The 25,936-nt window shown below is 41.2% G+C and overlaps 1 protein-coding gene across 5 annotated transcripts in view; it reads left to right on the top strand.

The window, feature by feature from the left end:
- Positions 1 to 25,936, top strand: part of COL11A1 (collagen type XI alpha 1 chain) — a 180,131-nt gene that overhangs the window by 58,364 nt on the left and 95,831 nt on the right. For 2 of the 5 annotated variants that reach the window (XM_070396042.1, XM_070396041.1), the window contains 6 exons: positions 4,019 to 4,186; positions 6,222 to 6,435; positions 8,955 to 9,117; positions 19,560 to 19,688; positions 24,587 to 24,703; positions 25,262 to 25,354. In XM_070396042.1, the coding sequence (XP_070252143.1) occupies positions 4,019 to 4,186; positions 6,222 to 6,435; positions 8,955 to 9,117; positions 19,560 to 19,688; positions 24,587 to 24,703; positions 25,262 to 25,354 (884 nt within the window). Of the gene's footprint in view, positions 1 to 4,018; positions 4,187 to 6,221; positions 6,436 to 8,954; positions 9,118 to 19,559; positions 19,689 to 24,169; positions 24,228 to 24,586; positions 24,704 to 24,920; positions 25,074 to 25,261; positions 25,355 to 25,936 lie in introns of those variants that run through there. The other 3 variants (XM_070396045.1, XM_070396043.1, XM_070396044.1) reach the window with 3 other exon arrangements.

The raw sequence follows: 25,936 nt of genomic DNA, 5'->3' as shown, positions 1-25,936 counted from the left end.
CCATTCTCCCATAAAATGAACAGTGAAAGTATACCACAGAAGCCAGGAAAAAGGTTTTGAACAAAATACTCTTCAGATTGGATCCATCTGACAATCGAATCATGACTTGTGCCATCTCTGTTGGCAGCATAGAAACAATTAAAGTTTTTAGGGCATTTAGGATTTGCCTTGACTATGGAAATTTCACTTGTAGAAATATTGAGTTAACTTAAAATAAATTTCTACTTTTAATCTTTAAACAGTTGCAGTTTAGGTAATAAAAAATGAAGAATAGTTTCCCTGTGTGCGCGCACACGCATGCGTGTATAAAACCTTAGACCCATATTGTAAGAATTTGTTAAATGCTATGATGATGAGATTGAATAAAAGGCAGATTTCAAAGTGGCTTAATTTATTATCGATTTTACTTGGAAAAAAACAAAACACTTTAAGACTTGGTTTTAACTGAGCTACATTTTTGTGACCCTAGAAAAATAATCCAGTTGGCATCTCTGTTAGATGTTCCTATTTTTTAACTGTTTTTTTGAAGCGGTTCATACTGTGTGTTTCTACAAAGAACCCCGTAAGGAAAAACAGAGCCCTTTGTCTGAGTCCTGCACAGGGAGTGTGTTTCCATCACATCAGGTTCACAGTCAGCAGGGATCAGTGTGAGAGACCCTGCCCTTGAAGAGGGCCACCTCGTGAAAAGATAGTTTGTGGAGAAGGAAAGTTGTGGTTCATTTTATGTCTTGTTTACCTCCATACAGTGGGGACCGTGACCATGGGGCTGTCACCTTTTCTTCTCAGAAGAATGACAGCCTTTAAGGCTGAGACCATGTCTCCCCCGGAGTCTTTCAACTCTGCAGATGTACTTTCCCTAATGGCTTCCACGCACTAAGATAAGATAAAGTAAACAGATAAGGTGCTGTGGCTTGCGCAAGCAGCCTCCTCCAGAGTAAATCTATACCTGCAGCACGCACCGAGTTTAACGTCAAGCAAATGTAAACATCAGGCATCAATGAACGGCCTCAAGATCATTCTAGTGTCTGATATTCACAGTTTCCGTTTCGTTATGCAGCGTGTTTATTTCTGGGGTACAGCCACGAGGATGGGGGAATGAGAAAAGCCTAGATTTGATATTTGCACAGACCTTACATGCACTCTCTTCGTTTGGTTTCTAGTTCCCAGTCCCTTCCTCTGCACAGTGGGCATAAGAACAGAGCCCCAAATGGTTTGTAGGGTTACAGTCTGAGATAAATTCAGACCAGTGATTGGCACATACTACACTCTCTGGACATGGCGCTAGGATAGTTATTGTGGTCTGAGTTCTGTCGTCACAGAAAAGTAAAGATGAGTTGTCCTATTGGCTTAAAATCTCGGCCATCACTAGCAGGGCTATTGTAAAAAATGTTCTTCACTGCTATTATTATTCTCTACATATTCCCAGGCTGAGCTACAAGGTAGCAGATTTGATAGAGTTAATGATCCCTTGGAAATGCCTGCTTTCCATAGAGAAAAGGTGTTTTTAAGAATATTTGAAACACAGTGTATGTACTCTACTGGATTGTATGTTGATGTTCATTCAGAAGCTTGATGGAATAAGTAGACGTCTTTATTATGAAAGGAAAGGACATTAGTTATACCATCAAAGGCAAAGTACATAAAGCTCATTCACAGGTTTGTACACATGGAAGTCAGTACCGCCCAGAATTTAATTAACTGAGGACATGACCAGATGCGTGCTGTTCGCAGGCATCCCATCGTTCATGCGTAGATTCTATAACAGACTGACCGTTATTGTAAGAAATATGAATGGAAGTTGTAATTTTCAAAGAGCATCATGGTAGCAGTCACTCTACGTTCTGAGTGTGATAAATTGTGGTGATGATATCTCCTGACTCTAAAGTAAGTCCCAATTTCATTCTCATTAAGTCCTCCCAGAAATAGCGAGTTTATGTTTCAAAATTTGATGGAGATGCTAGTTTTTTTGACTAACAACTGAAAGTTTTCAAAGCAATAATATTGGTTCTCACTTTCAACCAGAACTGATTTCTTTCCCGTCTGAACAAAACAAGGCTTTGCGAATCTACTCCAATAGAGATACTGCCTCCTATTACTTACTAAGGCATAAATAGAGACTTTTTCATTAGAATCTAAATACGTGCAGGAAGGGGTATGTCTCAGACTCGCTGATACACTGGCTGGCACATGGCCTTCTCTGAAATTTATAATTTTTGAATAAAAGTAGAGAGCCAATAGAATATAAGCACATTGAGTAATAGATTCTGAAGTCTGCTTTTATCACAACGCTACAGTTCATGATTGCTGGTTTTACTTGCTCAGTGAATTACTAGTAAATGAGACTTGGTGGTGGAACAGGAAATTGGGGGGGGGCGGTCTAAAATATTCATTTTTCCTTTTGTGCTTGGCTTACTTAATAGAGTGCTGTGTTTTGAAGGTTCGTCTATGTTGTAGCATGTATCAGAACTTCATTCCTTCTTATGGCTGACTCATGTTCTAGCGCATGAATATACCACATTCTGTTCTAAACTTGGGTTATTTCCATGTTTTGACTATTGTGAATAGTGTAGCAATGAACATTGACATACAGGTGACTGTTTAAGTTCCAGCTTTCACCATTTGGGGTATATCTCTCTCAGAGTGGAATTGCTTGGTCATATGGTACTTCTATGTTTAGTGTTTTGAGGAATATTTTATGATTCCACTTATATGAAATATTTGAAATAGGCAAATTCATACAGACAGAAAGTGGAGTAGAGATTACCAATGGCTTGTAGGAGGGGGAAATGGAGAGTTATTGCTTAGTGGATCTAGAGTTTCTGTCTGGGGTGCTGAAAAAGTGGCAGAAATAGTGGTGATGGTTGCACAACTACGTGAATATAACCATGCTACTCAATTGTACACTTTAAAATGGCTAAAGTAGCAAATTTGATAATATATATAATCATGACATATATAAACGAGTAGTATAGTAGACCAAAACCAATGAGTCGGACACTTTAAATGCCTGGTATGAGAATTATATTCCAATACAGCTGTTTACAGCATCATGTTTATCTGAAGGGGGAGTCTAAGGTTCCTAACTTATTTTCTACTGGTCACCTCATGGCAGCAGGGGGCAGCCGGAATGAACTGGATTTGGAAAATTTATGCTTCTGCCAACAAATAGGCCTGACCCTACACCCCGAGACTACATAAAAGCGGGGATGGGCAGGACTACTCATCGCCAGAGGCTTTAAATCTAAACATCGAAGCATGAAGCAATGTCCGTGCAGTTACTCTGGCAAATTTAGGTGGTGAAAATCAGCAAATTATACATCCGTACATTCAGGCAGGCACACAAAGCACAGATGCACGCATATCCAAGCAAGTATAGGCTTCTATAAAGTACTTTGTGAAGAACTAATAGCACAAAGCACTCAAAACAAGGGCATCATGTTCTGTTACTATTCTTTTACTGTCTTATCTTTGTACACACAATATAACTTACTAACTGCTCATTTGCAGTATTTATGCATAACATTCTGAGTTTGAATCTTCAAAATCACCTTTGTTTAGATTATGAATAGTAGAACAGTAAATCTGTTAGAAGTTAATGGAACATGACAGATGGCTTTCACTTTAATGCCAAGCAATGCAGTTATTTAGAATAATTAAAGATTTTATAAGTTGAAGTTGTGGTGCATCAGAATGTCTACAAATTCATATACAAGTCACATTAAATTCTAAATCTACATGCCCACACGCATAAATGTTTATATAAAAGTAAGTATTCTGCTTTGCTCTGGGTCGTTTGGTTCCTGCGTGGAGATCTTTTGTATTTGGGGGTGTTTTGGTTATTCTTTACCTGCCGCCCCACTCCTCAGCTCCCCACCAAATGTCAGGGAAGCGGGACAGGTGATAAACAGATTTTGTAGGTGGAACCGCAAACGACTTCCTCTTTTAAAAAAGAAATGCTCATTTTCGTACTGGTTGTTTTGTTCAATTACATTTTTCTTATTTTTAACTTATTTTTCAGCTGCTCCAGTTGATGTACTAAAAGCTCTAGATTTTCACAATTCTCCAGAGGGAATATCAAAAACAATGGGCTTTTGCACAAACAGAAAGAATTCGAAAGGGTCGGATACTGCTTACAGAGTTTCAAAGCAGGCCCAGCTCAGCGCCCCGACAAAACAGCTCTTTTCAGGTAAGTTCACTGCATTACTATGGCTACCACTATGTTACTTCTCACTATTTCTTTTTATCCTTCTTTATAATGCACGATTATGGTGGGGAAGATATCATTTTTATATATCAGACAGCAAATAGATGGTGGTCACCAAGGCAACAAGGAAAATAATGATTTTAAATATATATTTTTATTGATTTCAGAGAGGAAGAGAGAGGGAGAGAGAGAGATAGAAACATCAATGATGAGAGAAAAAAAATCATTGATTGGCTGCCTCCTACACGCCCCCTGCTGGGGATCGAGCCCACAACCCGGGCATGTGCTCTGACAGGGAATCGAACTGTGACCTCCTGGTTCATAGGCTGACACTCAACTGCTTGAGCCACGCTGGCTGGACTAATAATGATTTAGTAATTGCCAATTTTAACTCAGCACATTCACAGAAGATATGCTAATGAGAAAACCTAATAAAGCTATTTTATTTCAAGATGACAAAACTTGAAGCCAACATTATGTCTAGCTCACTTTTGCATAGAATCACACAGAATTTACTTATTGGGGAGAACGGAGCAACTTCACGTTTCATGCCTACCCATGTACAAGTTCACCTGCTAGGTGGTTTCAGTTCTGTTGTTGAACTACATTCTTAGGGAATTCTCTCTGACATAGTCATTTGCGAACAATCTTGAACAGTTTTATTTTTGAAAATTTTTTCTTGTACAAACGTTTTCTTACCGACATACATATTTGTTTCCAAGAAAAACGATTTTAAATATAATGTTACATGAATTTTGAACAGTTTTAATTAGCATCTTTTTTAGGGAGAGACTAAGGTGGGTTTGCCTAGGTTAGATTGACATTAAATCCTGATTTCTTAGATAACTTTATTTTCTTTTTTAACAATAATCTTTAAGGTTATTGCTCTATTTTAAATTGGGAAATACCTTTATAATTAACAGCTTTTACTCATTAGTGTAGTTAGAAAGCGACAGTATTCAAAGGTACTGCTGTACAGATTGGATGATTAAATTGTTGTAATTTTTTAAGTCTGATATAAATATGTTATTTCCTAAAATTCCCCTTCCTCTCTCTGTGTAGACTTTATTTTATATACATTTTCTTTGCTTAACTGTCTGACATATATTTATGCTGTTCATTTAACTAATACATTCATTGACTAAATGCTTTCTGAGCACTGATACAGATCTTCCCCTGGCCGGCGGGGAGGGGGGGGGGGGGGGTTTGGGATATGATGGTGGGGGGAGGGGAGGAGACAGTCTGCCCTCTTCTCTTGAATTTACCATCAAACCGGCCACGTGTCTAACAGTTCTGGTTTAGAATGACATAAGCTTTTTTTATTAGTGGAACTGCTCTGTGTGGTCGGAAAAACTGATCAGAGACTCTGGCTTTCAAAAGGATGACTGAGAGAAGATATTTACACCGTGTTCATACCCTGCCTCGTTAGAGAGGTGATGGATGGCCTCGGATGAGGCACAGGCAGCAGATACAAGCCTGGCACCAAAAGTGGGACTTAGGTGCTTTTAAAAGTGCCCACTGTGCTTGATATTGTACTTGGCATCATGATCTCGCTTCCTAACATTTTATTTAATTTTATTTAATAACTGTGCTTTAAATGAGTGGCTTTAAACTTGATATAGCTTAGACAGCTATTGCAGAAAAAGCTTAGTAGAGATTCTTCTCTATTTGTTTTTAATGTTTTAAATAGATTTGAGAGAGAGAGAGAGACAGAGAGAGAGAGAGAGACAGAGAGAGGAAAAAGCATGGATTTGTTGATCTACTTACTTATGCATTCATTGGCCGATTCCCCTATGTGCCCTGACCAGGGGTTGAACCCACAGCCTTGGTGTGTCTGGACGATGCTCTAACCAGCCGAACTACCTGGCCACAGTCCCCTCTGTTGGCTTTTAAACCTGTGTTGTTATCACTGGGTGAACTCAGGTGACTTACTAAGGCCACACAGAAAGTTGAGAAAATGGGGTGATCCAGGAGCCTTTTGGAAATTCGGAATCTGACTCTGTACTTTTCTTCTCAGGAGGAACTTTCCCAGAAGATTTTTCAATATTATTTACAGTAAAACCCAAAAAAGGAATTCAGTCTTTCCTCTTATCTATCTACAATGAGCACGGCATTCAGCAAATCGGCGTGGAGGTCGGGAGGTCGCCGGTCTTCCTGTTTGAAGACCACCTGGGGAAGCCCGCCCCCGAAGACTACCCCCTGTTCCGCACGGTCAACCTCGCCGATGGGAAGTAAGTGACATCTCAGCCCAAAGCAGTTCTTCCGCTGGATTAATTCAGCAAGTGTGTACAGGCGTGATGCAGCTTTCTACAGGCCGGCGAGAGAGCCGTGAAGAACACGCTAACATATCCAGCCTGGCATAGTGTACAGTCCGGGCAGGCAAACAATGAACAGTAAAAAATAACTAATAAATAGTATGTCAGGTGGTGATACCTGGGAGAGAGAAACAAGCAGGGGAGAGTTTAGGGAATGGGGGGAGAGGTGCCCTTGAAGAAGTGGGCTCAGGCCAAACCTCACTAAGACAGAGACTTGTGAAGGAGATGGGCAAGTCACACTGAGGATGGAAAGGCTGCTATTCCAGGAGGAGGGGGTGCAGGTCCAGCGGTGGCTGGATGGTCCAAGTAAGGTCCAGGGTGGTGGCCTGCCAGCAGCAGAGCCGGACAGTGGGGATGGACAGCCACGTGGGCCAGATGCTCTAGCACGTCGCAGTGTTGTCAGCACTTTGGGCTCTGTTCTGAGTGAGTCGGGAAGTCACTGTAGACTCTTTGAGCAGATCAATGGTCTCCTTACCATGTACCAATCAGGTGAAGACGGAGGAACAGCGGAAGGAAGCCTTATGTAATTCTTGGCATGTGCTGCATACTTTTCTAAACACTCTGTACACAGTTAATTTTCCCAGCTCTTTGAAGAAAGTGATGTGAATAACCCATTTTACAGATAAGGCAACAGAGAGTGTAGGTCCCTTGCACACGATCATATATTTGGAAAGTGGCAGAGACAGGTCATAGCTTTAGGACAGGGGTCCTCAAACTACGGCCCACAGGCCACATGCAAATACAAATATTGTATTTGTTCCCATTTTGTTTTTTTACTTCAAAATAAGATATGTGCAGTGTGCATAGGAATTGGTTCATAGTTTTTTTAAAAACTATAGTCCGGCCCTCCAACGGTCTGAGGGACAGTGAACTGGTCCCCTGTTTAAAAAGTTTGAGGACCCCTGGTTTAGGAAATGGCCGATAGAAGGGCAGACTCTCCAACAACCACACCATTCTTCCGAAAATCACGCTGAATTCTGTGCTATCAGCATTGTCTCTCACTCAGAGAGTAGTTAATCCCAATAAATGCTTATGACTTTTAACAATGGACATCATAAGTATTTTCTGTTCACGAAAAGCACACCCCTAGTGAGAATGGTTGAAGCTAGGACGCAGGCATCTTAGTGGAAACGTGTAAGTTTCACCCTCACAGTACGAAGAGGTTCCTCCATGTAAATCTCTGCTCAATTCAAACCAAGCAGACGCCTGTGCGCGCTGAGCGGGCTGTGGAAAAACCAGAGATTAAGTGTATGTGGAAATCTACTTGGCCCTCATCCGGAGCCCTGCCAAGTCACATTTTAGGAAGGCTCCTGCAGTTTTATGGATCTAATCCTAGACATTTCTGGAATATTAATCTAGTACTTTTCATTTGGAAAAAAAAAAAAAAGAAAAGAAAATATAAACCAGAGTGGCTTGCACCATCTAGTGAGCTTCACCCAGTGGTTCTGTTAGCACCAGCCACTGCTAATGAGACCCACCATTTTACAGGACGAGGCGGGCATGCACGTCTCCGAAGGGCTAGTCACCTCTCCCCTCCCGCCTGTCAGTACGCCCTGAATGAGCCCCCCCCCCCCCGCCCCCACCCCACACACATACGCAGATGGGCTTGCTTTCCGCATCCCCGCCTCCTGCCAGCCCTGGAAGAAGGAGAGAGATTGTGTCTCTGTCTTGGCTCCTGCCCACCGGAGTGATCTATAACTGTCTTGAAATTAAAATGGAAAAATAAAACGAAAGCACTTGAAATAAACGTGAATAAAGACAGAGAGGCACATTGTGTTTTACAGTGAGGACGTCCCGGGCTCCAGGTGGAGCTGGCATTCAGTTAGAGGACATACCCTTTCGCAGCCAGCCTCAGGGGGCCGGAGAGAGGTAGTTGTTGGAAAGAAAGCATTTCCATACATGGAAACAATGACTTACCCCCCACCCTCTACCCCCAATCTCTTATCAAAGACCCTCACTGGACACGGTGAGATGAAGCTTTTGTGGCCACGCACAGGGCAGCCCGGGATGGCACCCCCTTATCAGCAGGGATGCTGAGCAGCCCTCCTGCTGAGCATCCTGCCTGTGTCCCCGGCACTTAGCGCCATTCCTGGTAAACAGCGAGCCTCCATCTTGCACCATTTCAGCTCACTTTCCCAATTTCAAATGCACTGTATTTTTTTAAAATATATTTTTTATTGACTTCAGAGGGGAAGGGAGAGAGAGAGAAACATCAGTGATGAGAGAGAATCATTGATCAGTTGCCTCCTGCACGCCCCTTATTAGGAGTCGAGCTGGCAACCCGGGCATGTGCCCTTGACAGGAATCAAACCCAGGGCCCTTCAGTCAGCAGGCTGAGGCTCTATCCACTGAGCCAGACCGTATTTTAACGTGAACGATGGCCCAGCAACCAGGTCTGGGGCGCTCACGCAAGGATTATCATCGGGCTTTTGCAGGTGGCATCGGGTCGCCATCAGCGTGGAGAGGAACACTGTGACCATGATCGTTGACTGTAAGAAGAAAACGACCAAACCGCTGGGGAGAAGCGAGCGAGCGATCGTGGACACCAACGGGATCGCGGTGTTCGGCACAAGGATTCTGGATGAAGAGGTGTTTGAGGTAAAGACGAATCGGACTTTATTTCCGGCTGGCTCTGGTTGAGGCAGGAGCACCGAGCTAATGGCAGGAACCACCAAGACGTGCCCGACAGGGTGACCTACTTTCGTCCCCTGCGGGCGCAGCGCTGATGTTTGCCATTGTTGGGTGAGAGAATGAGTGGACAATGGCGACCCGAGGGCCGGGAAGCGTTGACAGAGATTGGGTGATGCGAACACAGGCAGCTATTCTCCGGGGAAGGGCCCGTGGCTCCACTCCGAGTGGCTGCTATTCTTTCCTTTAGAGAAAAGGACATTTCCTTCACTTCCTTCTCTGGGAGATGAATTTAGAAAAATGAGCAAGTCGGATATTCTGCTTTTCTCGGGCCTTTGTGAAGGTTTCCAAGGCACAAGAGAGATGGCAAAGGGGACCTTTATGTTGTGCAAATACCTTTTTTAAATTGATGTGAAGGTCCTGGTAGAAAGCTTTCTTCCCATTATAATTCCCCAGTTAGAGCATCACATTCCTGCTGTTAACCCTGCAGGCCCTGCACCTGGTAGCTGGTGCTTTCTGTGTCATTTAGTCGATCGTGAGCCAAACACACAGATGGGGGCCTGGCCCGCTACGGGGCCCACCCTGAGATGTCATTCGTTATTCTGATGGCTGTTGGTGCACAATCTCTAAGTCACTTACTTTTCAAAGTCGAACTGAGTGAAGCTGTGCAAGATATTACAGGTTAATAGACAAGCTTTACATGGAAGATATGCTGTGTTTTGTTGATGTGTGAATCTGTACATATTACATATATGTACATACACTTATGTACCCACACATACACACAGACAGTATGTATTTTTATAAAAAGAACAGTGTAACTTCGAAGTGTCAGTCTTGCATTCCTGTGCTTATATACCTCACTGTGGCATCTATAATAATAAAAGTGTAGTATGCTAATTAGACTGGACATCCTTCCGGACGAAGCCAGGGCTGCGAGGGAAGCCTGGGTCCCAGGTGCCTGCTGATGGCCGGAGGGAAGCCCGGGTCCTGGGTGCCAGAGGGAAGCTGGTGCCAGCAGCCAGGGGAAGGAAGGCCTACTCTTGTCGTAGAGGCATCGGGCCTCTAGTCTTCTCTATATATAAAAGCCTAAGTGATCGTTACAACCAGACGACTGGACAACCAGCCGGTAGCTATGACACACACTGACCACCAGGGGAAAGAAACTCAATGCAGGAGCTGCCCCCTGGTGGTCAGTGTGCTCCCACAGCCAACCTCCCACGGTCCCTCCCCCTGTCCGATAGGCCCTGATTGGCCCCAATCACTGGCCAGGCGGAGGGACCCACCTGTGCACAAATTTGTGGACCAGGCCTCTAGTAGTTTAATAATAATTGATATTGGTGATATTTTCAGATTATTTGTTTGGGATTCCATGTGTTTTGCATATTCTCCACTGGTATTTATCTAAGCCCTAGATTCTAAACACAATGTTTTAACACATTTTATCATACTAAGTGAAATCATAAATTGATCCAGGCAATATATAATCATATACTCTCACATCTTCCAGTATCATGCTTTGATTGCACACAAATACTACATATTGAATTATTAGAGGAATGGGTATTGTAAACAAATTAATTTAATTTCTAGTCTTGCAAAGTTAAAAAGATTTTAAGTGTGTGTGTGTGTGTGTGTGTGTGTGTGTAATTGATTTTAAAGAGAGAGGAGGGAGAGGTAGAGAGAGAGAAATATTGATCGGCTCCCTCCCCTAAGTGTACTGACAGGGTATCAAACCTGAAATCTAGGTACGTGCCCTGATTGGGAATCAAACCCGTGAACTTTGGGTGTACTGGGTGAAGCTCCAACTAACTGAGCCACCCACCCAGGGCGCAAAGTTTTATTTTAAGTGTAAACTATTTGTGAACATCAGTTTTACAGGCTAAATTTAATTTTGTAACACACACACCTTGTTCAATCAGAATAAAGTGTTCTGATTCCTTTTGTGAAATTAATTCAGCATACCTGAATATGGTATTAATATATCTTTTCCTAAAAATGTACTCAACTATTTCAATTCTTTTGGTTTACATTATGGTTCCTATCTAGATTTCTGAGTCATGGCAACTGAATGTGTAGAAATTAAACTAAAACTGACAGGAGATAGCAATGGTACCATGTATGCATTGTTTTCGTGTTGGATCAAGAGTTGTAATGAAGAAGAAGATGTAAAAACACCAGCAATTCATTTTCACTTCTTTGGAAATAGTGTCATTTCAATTTAGATGCAAATTTGTTTAGTCTATATCATTTTGTCTATATACTACCCTGCATTTATGGAATGGTACTATTCTGGCAAAAATGCTAAAAATGGCCCTATTTGAATTGCAACCTGAAGACTTGTAGGAACAAAATATTTAACAGATAAGAAAAAAACGAAAAACATTTTGTAAAATAATGACAAATTAGTTTATATGAAAATGCCAAAATGAATATATAGACCCATAATTCAGATTCTATAATTTCAGTTAGCAGAGGGAATATAAGAATTGATTCTGGAATGAGAAAAATCTGATTTTGAATCTCAGCATCTAGCTTAATGATGTTTCTCTGTATAATTACTTTATGAATGTTTTAATTTTATCATTCTTCAGATGGGAATAGTAATGGAATCTCCCTCATACATACTTATTTTAAAAATGACCTGATGTTTATAAGGTGCTTAAAATACTGGTATGTGATACATATGGGTATACATTCTATGTTAATTTAATCATACATTGATATACAACAGTTTTCCTGTTGTATATTGTATGGCTTTTGGCACATGCATTCACCAATGTAGTGTCGTATGAAGTAGTTTCATGCCCTAAAAATCTTCTCCCTTACCCCTAAACTCCGGTAACCACTCATCTTTTTACTGTCTCTGTAGTTTTTTTTGCCTTTTCCAAGATGTCACATAGTTGGCATCTTACAGTTTTTAGTCTTCAGATTGATTTCTTTCACTGAGTCATATGCTTTTATGTCTCCTCCATGTGCTTCATGGCCTGATAGCTCCTTGCTCGTCAGTGATGATTAATATCCCGCTGTCTGGCTGTAACACAGTTCATTAGGTCATCTACTGAAGAGCATCTTGGTTGCTCCCAAGTTTTGGGAGCTGTGAGATAAGCTGCTATAAACATCTGTGTGCAGATCCTGTAGGATTTTATTCTTTAAATTTGTTAAGGTGTGTTTTATGGCCCAGAATGTGGTCTTTCTTGGTGAATGTTCCATGTGAGATTGAAAAGAATGTGTGATTTGCTGTTGTTGGCTGAAGTAGTCTATGTATTCAATTATATCCACTTGATTGATAGTGTTGTTGAGTTCAACTATGTCCTTGCTAATTTTTTTGCAGCTGAATCTGTCCATTTCTGGGAGTAGGTTGTTAAACTCTTCCACTATAATATTGGATTAATCAAATTTTTCCTGGGTTGTTTTAGTTTTTGCCTCACATAGTTTTGATGCCTGAGGTTAGGCACATACACATTAAGGGTAGCTATTTTCTTGGACAGTTTTCTTCTTCATCATCATATAACGTCTCTGTTGAACCTGGATAACTTTCTGTGCTTTGAAGTCAATTGGAACTAAAATTAATACAGGTACTCCTACTTTCTTTGATTAGTGATAGCATGGTGTATCTTCCTCCATCCCTTTACTTTTAATCTATATGTCTTTCTATTTCAAGTAGGTTTCTTGTAGACATCATATACGTGGGCCTTGTTTTTTGATTCCCTCTGACAATCTCCCTGGGACTTGTTTTTTTGATCCGTTCAGACAATATATATGTGGTTATGTCTAAGGGGGTCTTATGGCTGGCATGTACAAATAGTCCTATGTATCTACATGACACATCTCAGACATGGCTTCTGACATGTCTCCCTTATCATGCTTTATTATATTCTTCACAGTGCTTAACACTCTTTAATTTTGCTTAGTTTATCTTTCCCCATCTGGAATCTAAGCTCTAAGAGGGCAGGGACTTTGTGCTATATATACTCAGTGTGTAGAATAGTGCCTTAAGTTTATTATTGTCTAAATGAATGAATAAGCATACTTTTTAGCACTTATTAATTCAAAGGATATAGCTCTTCTGTGGCAAAAAAGGACACAAGAGGCCAGGTATGCTACCATTTTTCCAAGAGCTAGGAGTTGAAAACCTACTTAAAAAAATAACAGAAAATTTCCTTTCCCTGGTGAAGGAAATAGTCCTACAAATCCAGGAAGGGTAGAGAGTCCCAAACAAGATGAATCCAAAGAGACCCACACCAAGACACATCATAATTAAAATACAAAAGGATAAAGACAAAGAGTGAATCTTAAAAGCAGCAAGAAAAAGCAGTTAGTTATCTACAAGGGACCTCCCATAAGACTATCAGCTGATTTCTCAACAGAAACTTTGCAGGCCAGAAGGGACTGGCAAGAAATATTCAAAGTGATGAAAAGCAATGACCTATATCCAAGATTATTCTACCCAGCAAATCTATCATTTGGAATCGAAGGACAGATAAAGAACTTCCCAGACAAGAAAACGCTAAAGGAGTTCATCACCACCAAACCAGAATTCCATGAAATGTTAAAGGGTCTTCTTTAATAATAATAATAAGAAGAAGAAAGATCAAAATATGAACAATGAAGTGACACTAATACATATCTATCAACAATTAAATCTAAAAAGCAAAATAAATGAAGAAAGCAGAACAGAAACAAGCTCATAGATACAGAGAATATTTTGATGGTTGCCAGATGGGAGGGGGTTGAAAAAAGTGAAGAGATTTAGAAGTACAGATTGGTAGTTGCAGAATAGTCATGGAGATATAAAGTACAGCCTGGGGAATATGGTCAATAATATTCTAACAACTATGTGTGGTGCCAGATGGCTACGAGATTTATAGGCATGATCTCTTAGTAAGTTATATAATGTCTAATCACTGGGTGTCCATCTGAAACTAATGTTGTAAGTCAACTGTAATTAAAAATTTAAAAATGGTTAAAAATAATGAACATTTAATTTAATTTATTATTTGGGGGGAAGTAGAGCATTGCTGGTAATTATTTTTTAGTAAAAGTCTTTGACTAAAAGTATAAGACAAATATGCACTTTTGGTGGTCATGTTTTATTCAACTTTAGGCAGTTTCTGTGATACTTGGTAAATAGTTGTCGAATTAGTAACTCAGGAACGCTACCCATTTTCTTACAATTGATTTCCCAAGCTGGTGTGGGTGAAATATAAGGACTGTGTGGGTAGCAGTTCTGTCTCTGATTACGTGGTTTCCCTCCTTCCGTGCAATCGATGATGCATTTTTCAGTTACACTAGAATTCTAAGCATGTTGGCAGCTTTCCTTTTCCACACAAAATTCTTGAGAGGAATCATTAACTGGATGGAATGTTGGGAGAGAAGAACGGCGATGAGAACGAACGCCCCGGCAAATTCAGAAGTCTGGGCAGACAGGAAGCATCAGTTTCCAATTAATCGGCTGGCAGTGGGAGCTGCTCCTTGAGAAGCCTGTGCCATGTTGAAGATTTAATGTCGGTCGTGTTCCCGAATATACAAACAACCACTCCTCCCAGGATCCCTATACATTGAACAAAGCTCTGCTATCAAAGGGGAACCGAAGCCTTAGCCTCCAGCGGGCACCTTATGGAAATACCCTATAATTTTGTTAGGCAATGGCTTTGACAGTGGCGCATGCTGGAAACTGCTTAGCTAACTCCACCTTTCTTTCTCGTTGATTATGTATTTTTTCCTGATTGCCTTTCCTTATAGAATAATGACTTTAAGGCTCCTTAATCCCAATCTTTTGGAATTTATTTTTAGAGCATCCACAAATGGATTGTCCGGCAGCATTTTTTAAATTTTACAGGGTCCATATACATATTGTCTAGAAATTTGCCTTTCAAAGGTGCATTCTCCTTGAATTGCCCTCAAATACTGAAATAATTATACCTAATACATATATACACTTTACACTTTAAAAACTGCTTAAGTACATATTAATTTTTAAAGAAGCTCTAGGAAATGCAAAACAAATAAATAAGAGTGTTCTTAATTTCAGGGGTGAAATCGAGGCTTGGAACGGTGAATAAATTCATTGCCCGGGGGCCCATTTATTGTGTGCCTGCTGCACACTGGCTTATTCCAGAAAGGGAGGAAGCTTGGAGAACGAAACAGACAGGGCCTTGCTTTCTGAAGATGTAATTGAGTGAATTTTTATTTATTGGACAGTGGAGATGGGCTGAGTAAGAAGAGGATCCCAGACTGGAAACTGTCCCTTTGTGTTCTGGTAGAAACAGTGTCCTTTCCAGGCAAGTGACATAGACTGATTATTTGAATCCTTAAACTTAAGATATGCATGAAGGAAAGATGCCAGGCGCTATTTTAAGGCCTTCAAGTGCAGCAAGGTTTTCGAATAGCATCGTTTCCTGAACATTGTTTCATTATAACTCGGATGAGGCCCTGTGGGAACCTAACTCTCGAGCCTTCAGCTGGCTTTCCAGTGCCAGTTCTTAGGACTCAGCTGCTGTGTTGTCAGTTCAGGGGATGCCCACGCTGGGAACTGACTTCAGGCACTGGTGGGTCTCACAGAAAGATGGGGTGTTGCATCTGACAATTCAGACACCTCACATTGACCATGGACAGTGACCGTTAAGCAGTAAACCAATCTTGTAGGACACTTTTCCAATAAAGGTGATTTCTTACACAGGCATCAAAAGCTGAGTTTTTATTAACTTGTGTATCTCCTAGAGTGTGATATAGCTATGAGAAAATAGAAGTAGTTGAGCCTTATTCAGAGTTATTGTAGCTGGCCGGCATGGCTCAGTGTTGAGCATCGACCTCTGAACCAGGAGGTCACGGTTGAATTCCTGGTCAGGGCACAGGCCTGGGTTGTGGGCTCGGTTCCCAGTGTGGGGCGTGCAGGAGGCAGCCGATCCACGATTCTCTCTCATCATTGATGTTTCTCTCTCTCTCTCCCTCTCCCTTCCTCTCTTAAATCAACAAAAATGTATTTAAAAAATAATAAAATAGTTATTGTATATATATATAAAACAAAAATGAAAACAAGCCAAACATTGTTAGAATGCATGCATTCCACTTTAGTTTGGAAAGGAGGGTACGCTATCCTGTCACTTATATAACGGGTCTAATAAAAACGTGGCAGGAACCTTTTGCAATGCACATGACATTCGGCAGAACCTGCTCAGCATAGGTAGGTTCCGTCAGGTTTTCTTACATGTGCTTTGCTCTAGACCAGGGGTGGGCAAACTTTTTGACTCGAGGGCCACAATGGGTTCTTAAACTGGACCGGAGGGCCGGAACAAAAGCATGCATGGAGTGTTTGTGTGAACTAATATAAATTCAAAGTAAACATCATTACATAAAAGGGTACGTACGGTCTTTTTTTTTTTTAGTTTTATTCATTTCAAGCGGGCTGTAGTTTGCCCACGGCTGCTCTAGACCCATGTTCTCTGTAGGCAGACACTATCGTGTAGACCTGGCTTCCACAGCTGCCCACGCAAGGTAATTGCATCAACTCAACTCCAAGCTTTGTAGGCCATTGGAGGAGAAGCTGGCTTTCACACCTGGTGTGCGCCAGATGCCAGTTTTACTGGGTAGCTTCACCTTTTTCCAGCTGTGGAATTTTCTATGACTAATGAAGCTAAATATTTACAGTTCCCTCCACCTGTCAGGATGCTTTTATTTATCTGCAGACTGTCTCACAGCCTGTCATATGATTAACAGAAAAGCACTGGGAGATGCCTTCTGGGAGATGGAGAAGAGCAGATTTTTAACTGCCTTTTCCAGCGACTTTTCAGTAGTGTGTCTTATGGTTGAAAATGGACCACCTGCAATAAGAATTTATGGTGGAAAGGTTGGCAGGATTCCATTTAATGAGGTCAGGTGCCTTGACTAAAATAGTAAGTACTTAGGAAACCGTAATTCTCTTCAAAAATACAGGATTTTACAAGTACTGCATGCGTATTTGAGGTTGGCAACGTTTTTCTATCTCAAAGACATCTCTACTTGGTTCGTTATAGTTACTATAATTTAAGTATGGGATTATAGATTTCAGTCTTGGAGAGGGCCACAGATATGATCTCTCAGTGTGTTCTTTTTACAAATGAGTGACTAGCATCATTCCAACTAGTTAATGGCACACTGGGAGAAAGTTCCAGAATCAGGATTTCTAATTGAAACCCCTCATGAGACCAGTACTCAGTGAGACCTCATGTTTTTTTTATACAGCCTAATGAATAATTCTGTATTCACATTTCTATTGGTTATTTGTGATTATTTATAATAATTCAGTCGTGGATCTCAGTGCTCTAAATTGATCAGTTGGTGTTGTCCACCTTAAAAATGAAATAACACGGTCTTTAGCTACCCAGATTGAGTTTATTCAGAAATAGCAGAGGATTTGCAACTTTGGACAGCAAACTATGGGGAGACACAGGCAAGTAAGAGGAAACAAAGGGTCATTTCTTAGTACTCAGTGTGAAGAGTCTTTAACATCTTAATGTCTATACTTTCATCAGGCCCTAAATAACATCCGTTAATAAGTGTAGAATGCAGAGAAAGCTGGAGTAATTTTAAGTTATTCAGAATGACCTCAGGAGTTCTGGAAATCCAGTTCCTATTCTCAAATCTACAGGGCCTGGAGTCTGAGTCATATGGATGTTCACTCAGGATTTTTCTGGGCTTTAGTATAATTAATAGGGTCATGACCCATAGATTCATGTCAAACTAGTTTCCTGTTTAATTAGACCCATGTGGAAACAGATTGTTTCAAGAGCAGAATACAGTTGACCCTTGAACAACGCTGGGGTTAAGGGCACCAACCCTCTGTTCAGTCAAAAAATCTGTGTATAATTTTGACTCCCTCAAAATTTAGCTACTAATAGCTTACTATAGACAAGAAGCCTTACCAATAATATAAACATTCAATTAACACATATTTGTATGTCAGGTGATTTATCTATATATACAAAAGGCTAATATGCTAAGTGTCCCTCCTTCTATCTAACCAGTCGCTATGACATGCACTGACCACCAGGGGGCAGACACTCAACGCAGGAACTGCCGAGCTGCAGTGACTTGGCAGCAAAGGTTCTCGGGTGACACACCCTGGAACCAGAAAGGAAGGAGCCAGATTCCTCACGGGGCTACGCAGTTCCACCTTTGGCCATGGGTTACGTTGTTGCTGGGGCACTGTGGCCCCGAATCTGGTTCACTGCACACTTGCGTTTGCATTCCACACCCTGTACTACAGCAGCTTTGCAGAGTGCTCTCTCGCACTCCGGGACTCCTCAGGGGATGTCGGAGAGCCAGTTTCGGCCCGATCCCTGCAGGCCAGGCCCAGGGATCCCACCTGCTGGAGGGACCCCACAGACTCCCTCAGAGCCATGGCACTACCAGTGCCACTCCAGGTGCAGCTGGCGGAGGAGGGACTGCGGGAGGTTATCTCCAGGGCGTGTCCAGCCCTACTCACCCAGTCTCACCCTGCTGGCCACCTTCTAATTAATTTCCTTTCACTGTGCACGAATCTGTGCACCAGGTCACTATAGTATACTATATTCTTACAATAAATTAAGTGAGAGAAAAGGAAATGTTACTGAGAAAACCATAAGGTTCATCTGAGAATTTTTTAAATTTGTCACAAATCTTCAAAAATGTTCTAACATATTTCTTGAACAAAAAAATCCACATACAAGTGGACCCACGCAGCTTAAACCTGTGTTGTTCTAGCGTCAACTGGAGTGGAAAAGGTGCGAATTTCCCTTTCAATCCTATCAGACTGTTTTTAACAATGAGCAGTAAGTGAGTTTTCTTCTTCAGATATGCAGAAATATACCACACGTGATCTTGAATGAGTCTTGCTCTAGACCAGTGGTTCCCAACCTTTTTTTGGCCATGCCCCACCTAAGCATCTTTAAATTCCTGATGCCCGCCTCACCCCCATGACATATAATTCTTATTATTCAAAAAGTGAACGCCTATTCATGTGGAGGAAGCCTAAAAGGCCATGAACTTGGTCTAAACAAGCTTCTGAAGAACATGGCATCCATGAAAGGAAAAAAAAAGAACGAAAGGAGAATTGAAGTACTGAGGAAGAAATCACTAAGAAATGGTTAAAAAATAACGATAATATGAAGTGATATGAAAAAATAGCAAATAAACTTTCAAAACCTAATAGAGAACTGAAATGCATAAATATGTCAGAATATATATATCTACTGTATATGAGGCCCCTAGAACCATAAGAAATGCAAAAAATTCACTGTGAATAACTCATTCTCGGATTGCCCCCCTTAAAAATCACTTTGTCCCCCTCCCCCCGCCCCGTGGGGCATGTGCCCCACGTGGGAACCACTGCCCTAGACCTACTGTGTGTATATTTGGATATGCTGACCACATCCTTGTTTGCTTCTGGGCAGGGGGACATCCAACAGCTGCTGATCATCAGTGACCCCAAAGCCGCCTACGACTACTGTGAGCATTACAGCCCCGACTGCGATTCCTCGGCGCCCAAGGCCGCGCAGGCGCAGGAGCCGCAGGTCGATGAGGTGAGGACCAGGAGGTGGGCCAGGGTGTCTCCCGTCAGTGTCAGTGGCAGAGACGCGGTCCTGCAGTTTGGAGGCTCGTCTCTATGTATCCCATTTCCGTTAAAGCACACTTTTTTCAATAGCGCTCGCTATCCGGGAAGAACTGACTCGAAATGGCTTCTGGTGTTTTTTCTTCTTGTTAAAGTATTTTGTAACTTAAGTTTCTTACAAATAGACATACCTCCCTTGTATGCGGTGTATATAAGCATATTGCATGTTTGCGGGGGGTGGGGGGGCGAGAAAAAGATAATCTCTAAAAGCCCTATTTTGCCCTTAGCACTGCAGTCATGAACTCTGCTTCCAGATCAGGGTGAAAGAGCTCGGGGTCTCCCCACTTCCCAGGCCTTGAGGAATGTCTGCAGAGGAGACAGGGGCACTCGAGCCACCTTAAAGTTTGTAGGATGTGAGGGAGTTTCTACTTCTGGTAGGCTCTGCTACATTGATGTATGTTTTCTTTTTCTTGCACAAAATTTGATGCCAATCACCATGAAATGAAAAGCAGTATGAACTGATGGTGGTCATTAAACTATTCATGTACTTTTATTCATGTTAGGTCACGTTATTTGAAATTCAGGTGTAAAACCATTCTCCCAAGCGATTTTTTTCCCCAAGAAAATTCACCACAATGAAATCTGACTCTGTTCTCATTCAGACCAAAAATACACGGATCTAAGTCAGAATAGTCAGAGCAATTCTGTCAGCCTTGACTGTCCCAAAGAACAAGAAATACAGTCCGCGTGCCCTTTCTCCAGACCTTCCAGGAATATTGGTTGGTGTGGATTTTCTGGAAATCAAAAAGTAAGCCACCTGGAAGTGAGCCTCCGGCTGGTCTCAAAACTACGTATTTAGATTCTTTTCACAAGTTGAAAGTATTAAATTTTAGAAGAGATGGTGGAAGTTGAAAAACATTAAAACTGTCCTTGTGCTTGAAAGTAGCTCAAATAGCATTTCTCTTACCTTCTAAATACACGATTACTAGGTGCCACCTTTTGAGTTTTACTATTTAGAACAGGCTAAGACTCTTATCTTTCAGTTTTAAATAGTTATTTTGAATATTACCTTTGAAATGCTGGAAATATGTATTTTTTACATTACTTTTTAAGGTCTGATAGTGATTTCTGTTGCAATGATCTTTTCCATGACTTCATATTAATTTTTTTTCAAAACAGGAAAAAGTCTTAAGAAGCTGAATCCCAAGAGGATCGGTAAACTAGCCCTCAGTGTTAGTGCTTTCATACCTTGCAGATGATGCAGTGATCCCGTATTAAAATGCATGACATTTAGTATAGGTGTTCAAGATTGATGAAGTTTACTTTGTTCCTGTTTTAAAAAAGATAAGGCTGATATATTTTTTTGGCAACAGATATGGTGATTTCTTTTTAAAGAATAAAGGTATGTGTTCTTAATATGTCACCTTGAGGTGACATTCCCATTTTTTAATGCTATTAGCCAGGTAGCTGAGTTCTTTTGAATCAAAATAAGACTTTTTATCCCTTTTTTATCTTAAGTTCATTTAAAAGTAAACTTGCCTTCATTTAAAATGGTAAACCTTTTTCTATTTTAATGGTCTATACATATATTAACATTCTCAGATGTCAAATGTGTGTGTGTGTGTGTGTGTGTATACACACACATCAATTTCAGAGAGGAAAGGAGAGGGAGAGAGATAGAAATATCAATGATGGAGAGAATCATTGATCGGCTGCCTCCTGCACACCTCACACTGGGGATTGAGCCCACAAACGCGAGCATGTGCCTTACTGGGCTCAAACTTGTTTTTGTTACAAGCATTTGATGAAAACAACATATTGCTGGAGCAAAGGCTGGCTGAAAGTCTGCTGGGGTGATGCGTAACAGCATCTCTTACTAGTTTCTCTGCTGAACATGTCACAATGAAAAATTTAAATCAGCTTTTGGTTTTTTTCTATTTCAAAGTGACACTGATACTTCAATAATGAGACAACCATTTTATACTAGTATGTGAAAAACTGGTCAACCAAATCTGTAAGCAATTCTTATATTAATTTTGAACTATAATATATCATTATATTTCAAAAATACATTAAAAATTAATGTATGTTCTACCTATACAAAATAGGAATGCAATGATATTTGCTAATGAAACAGAAAATAAAGTACATGTGGAGCATCAAGCATACATGTTGTACTTTATATTAGTTAATTTTATGTTAATAAATTTGTGACATTCATATTTATTATTCTAATTTGAATTAATAAATATGTCAGTTTCTTTTAGAAGTTAACTGTGCTTTTTCTAACTTGTTATTTAGACTAGTTAGTTTCCTCTAAATAACAAATTCTTATTCACTTTTAGTCAATTTTTTATGTGTTTGGCACAATAGTGAAAAATGTATCATGTGAATAGATTTGAATATAGTGACAACATCATCAAACTTAAATTTTATTTGAACCTACATAATACCGTCTATATGGAAGAATAACTAACATTAAAATTATGACAGTTTTGATATTAAATCTATATATGGTTCTTTCTTCATGTATTACACAGATTATAATGCCTTATATCCAGTAGGCAATTGATGGTCTTACATATAAAAGATAGAAAAGAAAACAAAGATAATCTTTTTAGAAAATTAAAAAATGATAGACTTCCCCAAATGTAGAACCTTAATTTTCCATTCATTTAATATTTATCATGTATTCTAGCTCTCATAGGTGCACAGATATCTATCGATGCCACTATTTTCTACCAAATGAAGCCAGAACAGACTTGATGACATTTCTAGGAGACCCTCTCTCCTCACAGACAATCATTCACGCTCAGCTGCTCACAGACCATGTGGAAGTCTTGCCACCACTGCTAATCTTTCTGCATAGATTCACCTGGTTGATTACAATAGGGTCTCTCTTTTTCACCCGTCTTTATGGCATCCTCAAAACCCCAGAGTTGGAAAGCTTCATGTAGACAACAAAGCCTTAAGTCTCCTCAGGGGATGCGGTGCAGATAAAAATAAGAACAAAAGCAGTGATGCTTTCCAATGAGACCGAGCAGCTCCAGGAGAGAGATGCCGTCAGTGCTTAGGTGGTGAGCGTGTTACTTCCTCCATCATTATAGTCCAACTGAGTCTTGTTGGTCCCTATTTGGAAAGAGTGCAAACAGAGGACAGAATTATGGAGGTTAGACAAGGATTACTCCTTCCAGAGAAATCCATGCTCTAAAGATAACTGGCTACTTTGGCACAGGCTTATCTATAGATGGATATATAGGTAGGTAGGTAGGTAGGTAGGTAGATAGATAGATAGACAGACAGACAGACAGACAGATATAGACAGACAATAATGTTAGCTATTATCTTTATATATATAAAGCCTGAATACCAGGCTTTAAGAAACATTTAAATTCTCCCTATATGCCTTTCTTTATTGCTTTTTGTCTTTACAATTCGTTATAGATGCACATGATTCTGAAAAGCATACTTAATTATAAAACTCTAAAGCATAATACAGGTAGAGTAGACTGGCGATTTTTTTGGCTGTTGTTCTAGTTTCAGCTAATAGCTAGTAATGATAGAACCCCGATATTTCTTCTTTCAACATGACTTATTCGATTATATCCACTCTCCATGGTTGTCTACTGCATATATATCTAATTCAGTTCTTAATTATTTTATTTACTTGATCATGTTATCAGTAATACTTACATTAACTTTCCTAGAAATAATTGCAATTTTATCTTGATTGCAGAGGCATAAGAAACAAAAATGTCTAAAGTGCTATACACGTGCATTTTTCTATTTTACCAAATTCTATAAAGTTTTGTTATAAGGCATCCAATGCATATTCATTGAAAATGAGGATATTGCTGGCGAAAGAAAAGGATGACTCTGTTTCTATTAATTTAATCAAGTGGGAGTTTTGACAAACGTACAGAAGGCCGGAGTTCTATGTTTAGACTTCAACGTGACCTTGAGCTGCACCAGCTAGGGGAGGTCACTTCAGGGAGGGTATTTCAGGACGGGCCAGATGTGCCCGAATTAGTCTGTTTAATCGACATTTTATTGCACAAAAAATTTAGTATAAAATACTATTTACAATGTGAGCTCAGTTTCGTAGTTTATGGTATCTAAATGGCATGCCCTTTTTCGGTAGATACAAAGGCAGTATATTTAACATTTTAAACGAAGTGTTAAATATAAGCAGGTATGATTTTGAATCTTTTAATGTTTCACAAGTATTCTAGTATGCTCATTTGGATCATAAGTAACAAATTCGAGATTTCTGAATAAATTTAAAATTTAATCTTTCCATTGGTTCTAGTATTCCCAATAAAATGTAGACTCATTTCATGTCCCTTGTATTCCTTTCTCTCCCACCCTCCATTTCACAATAAATACCAAAACCCTTTCATACTTGGGAAGCCTAGTCTCTCTATTTTTCATTTTTATATATGCAGTTTAAAGAAAATAAGAAATCGCCCATGGAAACGACTGTAAAATTCTTATGGAGAAACCTTGTGGAGTAAGTTTTACAAACTAGAATCAACACGAATATCTAGCAACTGTGTCCAAATACATAACGGCTGTGTCTGAATTAATATCCAATCATTAAAAGCTTGAATTAATATTCAAAACTTGTAGTTTCTTCACAATCCTAACCACCATCATCCTCCCAGAGCACCTGCTTCGTCACTCCCGGGTTATTATACTCTGTGTGGGACAGTATAATACTTGGCGTGACACAAAATAACCCTGAAGGACCAATCCTTCCCCGGCTCTTAACGTTTCCTCCACGCAAACGTTAAGAAGACGATTCCTACTTTGTTAATGGTGCGACCTGCCACTAACCACGTTCCCGCTGTCTCTCCCTCTGCGATGTAGTATGCGCCCGAGGAGGTGGTGGAGTATGACTATGAGTATGGGGACGCAGACTATAAAGAGGCTGACAGTGTGACAGGGACGCCCACTGTAGCCGAGGAGACCGTAGCACAAACCGAGGTAAACACACGTGGCTGGGGCTCCGCTGTTCGTCTCCCTGTGGCCCCCCTTCCGGCCCCCTGAGTCCTGTGAGCCAGTAACTGGTTTTCCTTTGGCAGCCGCTGTCCCGAGGGCACCATGCCGGTTCGCTGTGCCTGTTCTTCCTCTCACCCAGCCCCTTCCTCCCTTCTCACTTTATATTTATGTTTTCCATTCCGCCTCCCCCCGCGCGTTCCAGAAGAAGAAATCCCATTTCCAACAGAAGACGAGGACAGTGGCCACTAGCTCAAAGGAAAAGCCCCAAAAGTTTACGCCCCCTAAATCTGACCGATTTGCATCCAAGAAGAAGAAAAGTTACCGAGCAGCAGCCACAGCCAGACTAGGGGTCCAGGTAGCAAAGCCAGAGCAATCAAGATCTGTCCTAGACTCCCAGGACGATCTGTGATGATGAGGCGCTGACTAACCCGCCTAGACAAACCCTCCCTGGCTAATACGATCGCCCCGTCAAATCTTGATTCTAGAAGATGTGCGATCGCCTCCCATTTCGACTAATTGCGTTTCCATTGCGTTTATCACCAGGCAAACATCGTGGAAGATTTTCAAGAATACAACTACGGGACCATGGGCAGTTACCAGACTGAAGCTCCCCGGCGTGTCTCCGGCACCAACGAGGTAATGCGCCTGGGCAGGGGCAGGCCCGGCCCCAGGGGCGACACTGGGCCTTGTTCTCCTGGGATGCCTCGCTCCGGAGGGACCCCCAGGGAGCCTCTGCGAGTTTGGGGTTTTTATTGTCTCGCCGCGGTGAGAGGACCAGAGACGTGGGTTCGCTGTCCCTGATCAGGGGTCATGTGCAGCCAGGGTCAGTTCAGGCCCGCCCGGCTCCCGGCTGCGTGCACAGGCCACTTGGATCTGACTGAGCGGCCGCTCGCCTTGCCTGATGCTCCGGGGCCCCCCAGCTTCTGAGCGTGTTGTGATGAGCGGTGCCCACAACACGGCCTTCCCTGAGGAGCACCGAGAGGGAGACTGTATCCGCCAGGGATACAATCAGAGTTCTCCCACCTCGGCATCAGGGCGTTTCTATAACAGCGCGCATCCTGAGCAAGTGCGGTCTTCGTGGCTCTTGTTCGCTGCTCACAGTTCCACACTGCTTAGGAATGCAGTGGTGATTCTGGTTAAAATAACACATTTTAACCTCTCCCATTCTTCTCTACGAAAAGATTTCAGGACATGTAGGTCCAAATCAAGCAACCTTTC

The sequence above is a fragment of the Myotis yumanensis genome, unplaced genomic scaffold (genome assembly GCF_028538775.1).
Source record: "Myotis yumanensis isolate MYYU_CA2020_CCGP unplaced genomic scaffold, mMyoYum1.0.hap1 SCAF_17, whole genome shotgun sequence".
Classification (NCBI taxonomy): domain Eukaryota; kingdom Metazoa; phylum Chordata; class Mammalia; order Chiroptera; family Vespertilionidae; genus Myotis; species Myotis yumanensis.
The sequence above is the reverse complement of the archived record's forward strand: the minus strand, read 5'-3'. Positions and strand labels throughout refer to the sequence as shown.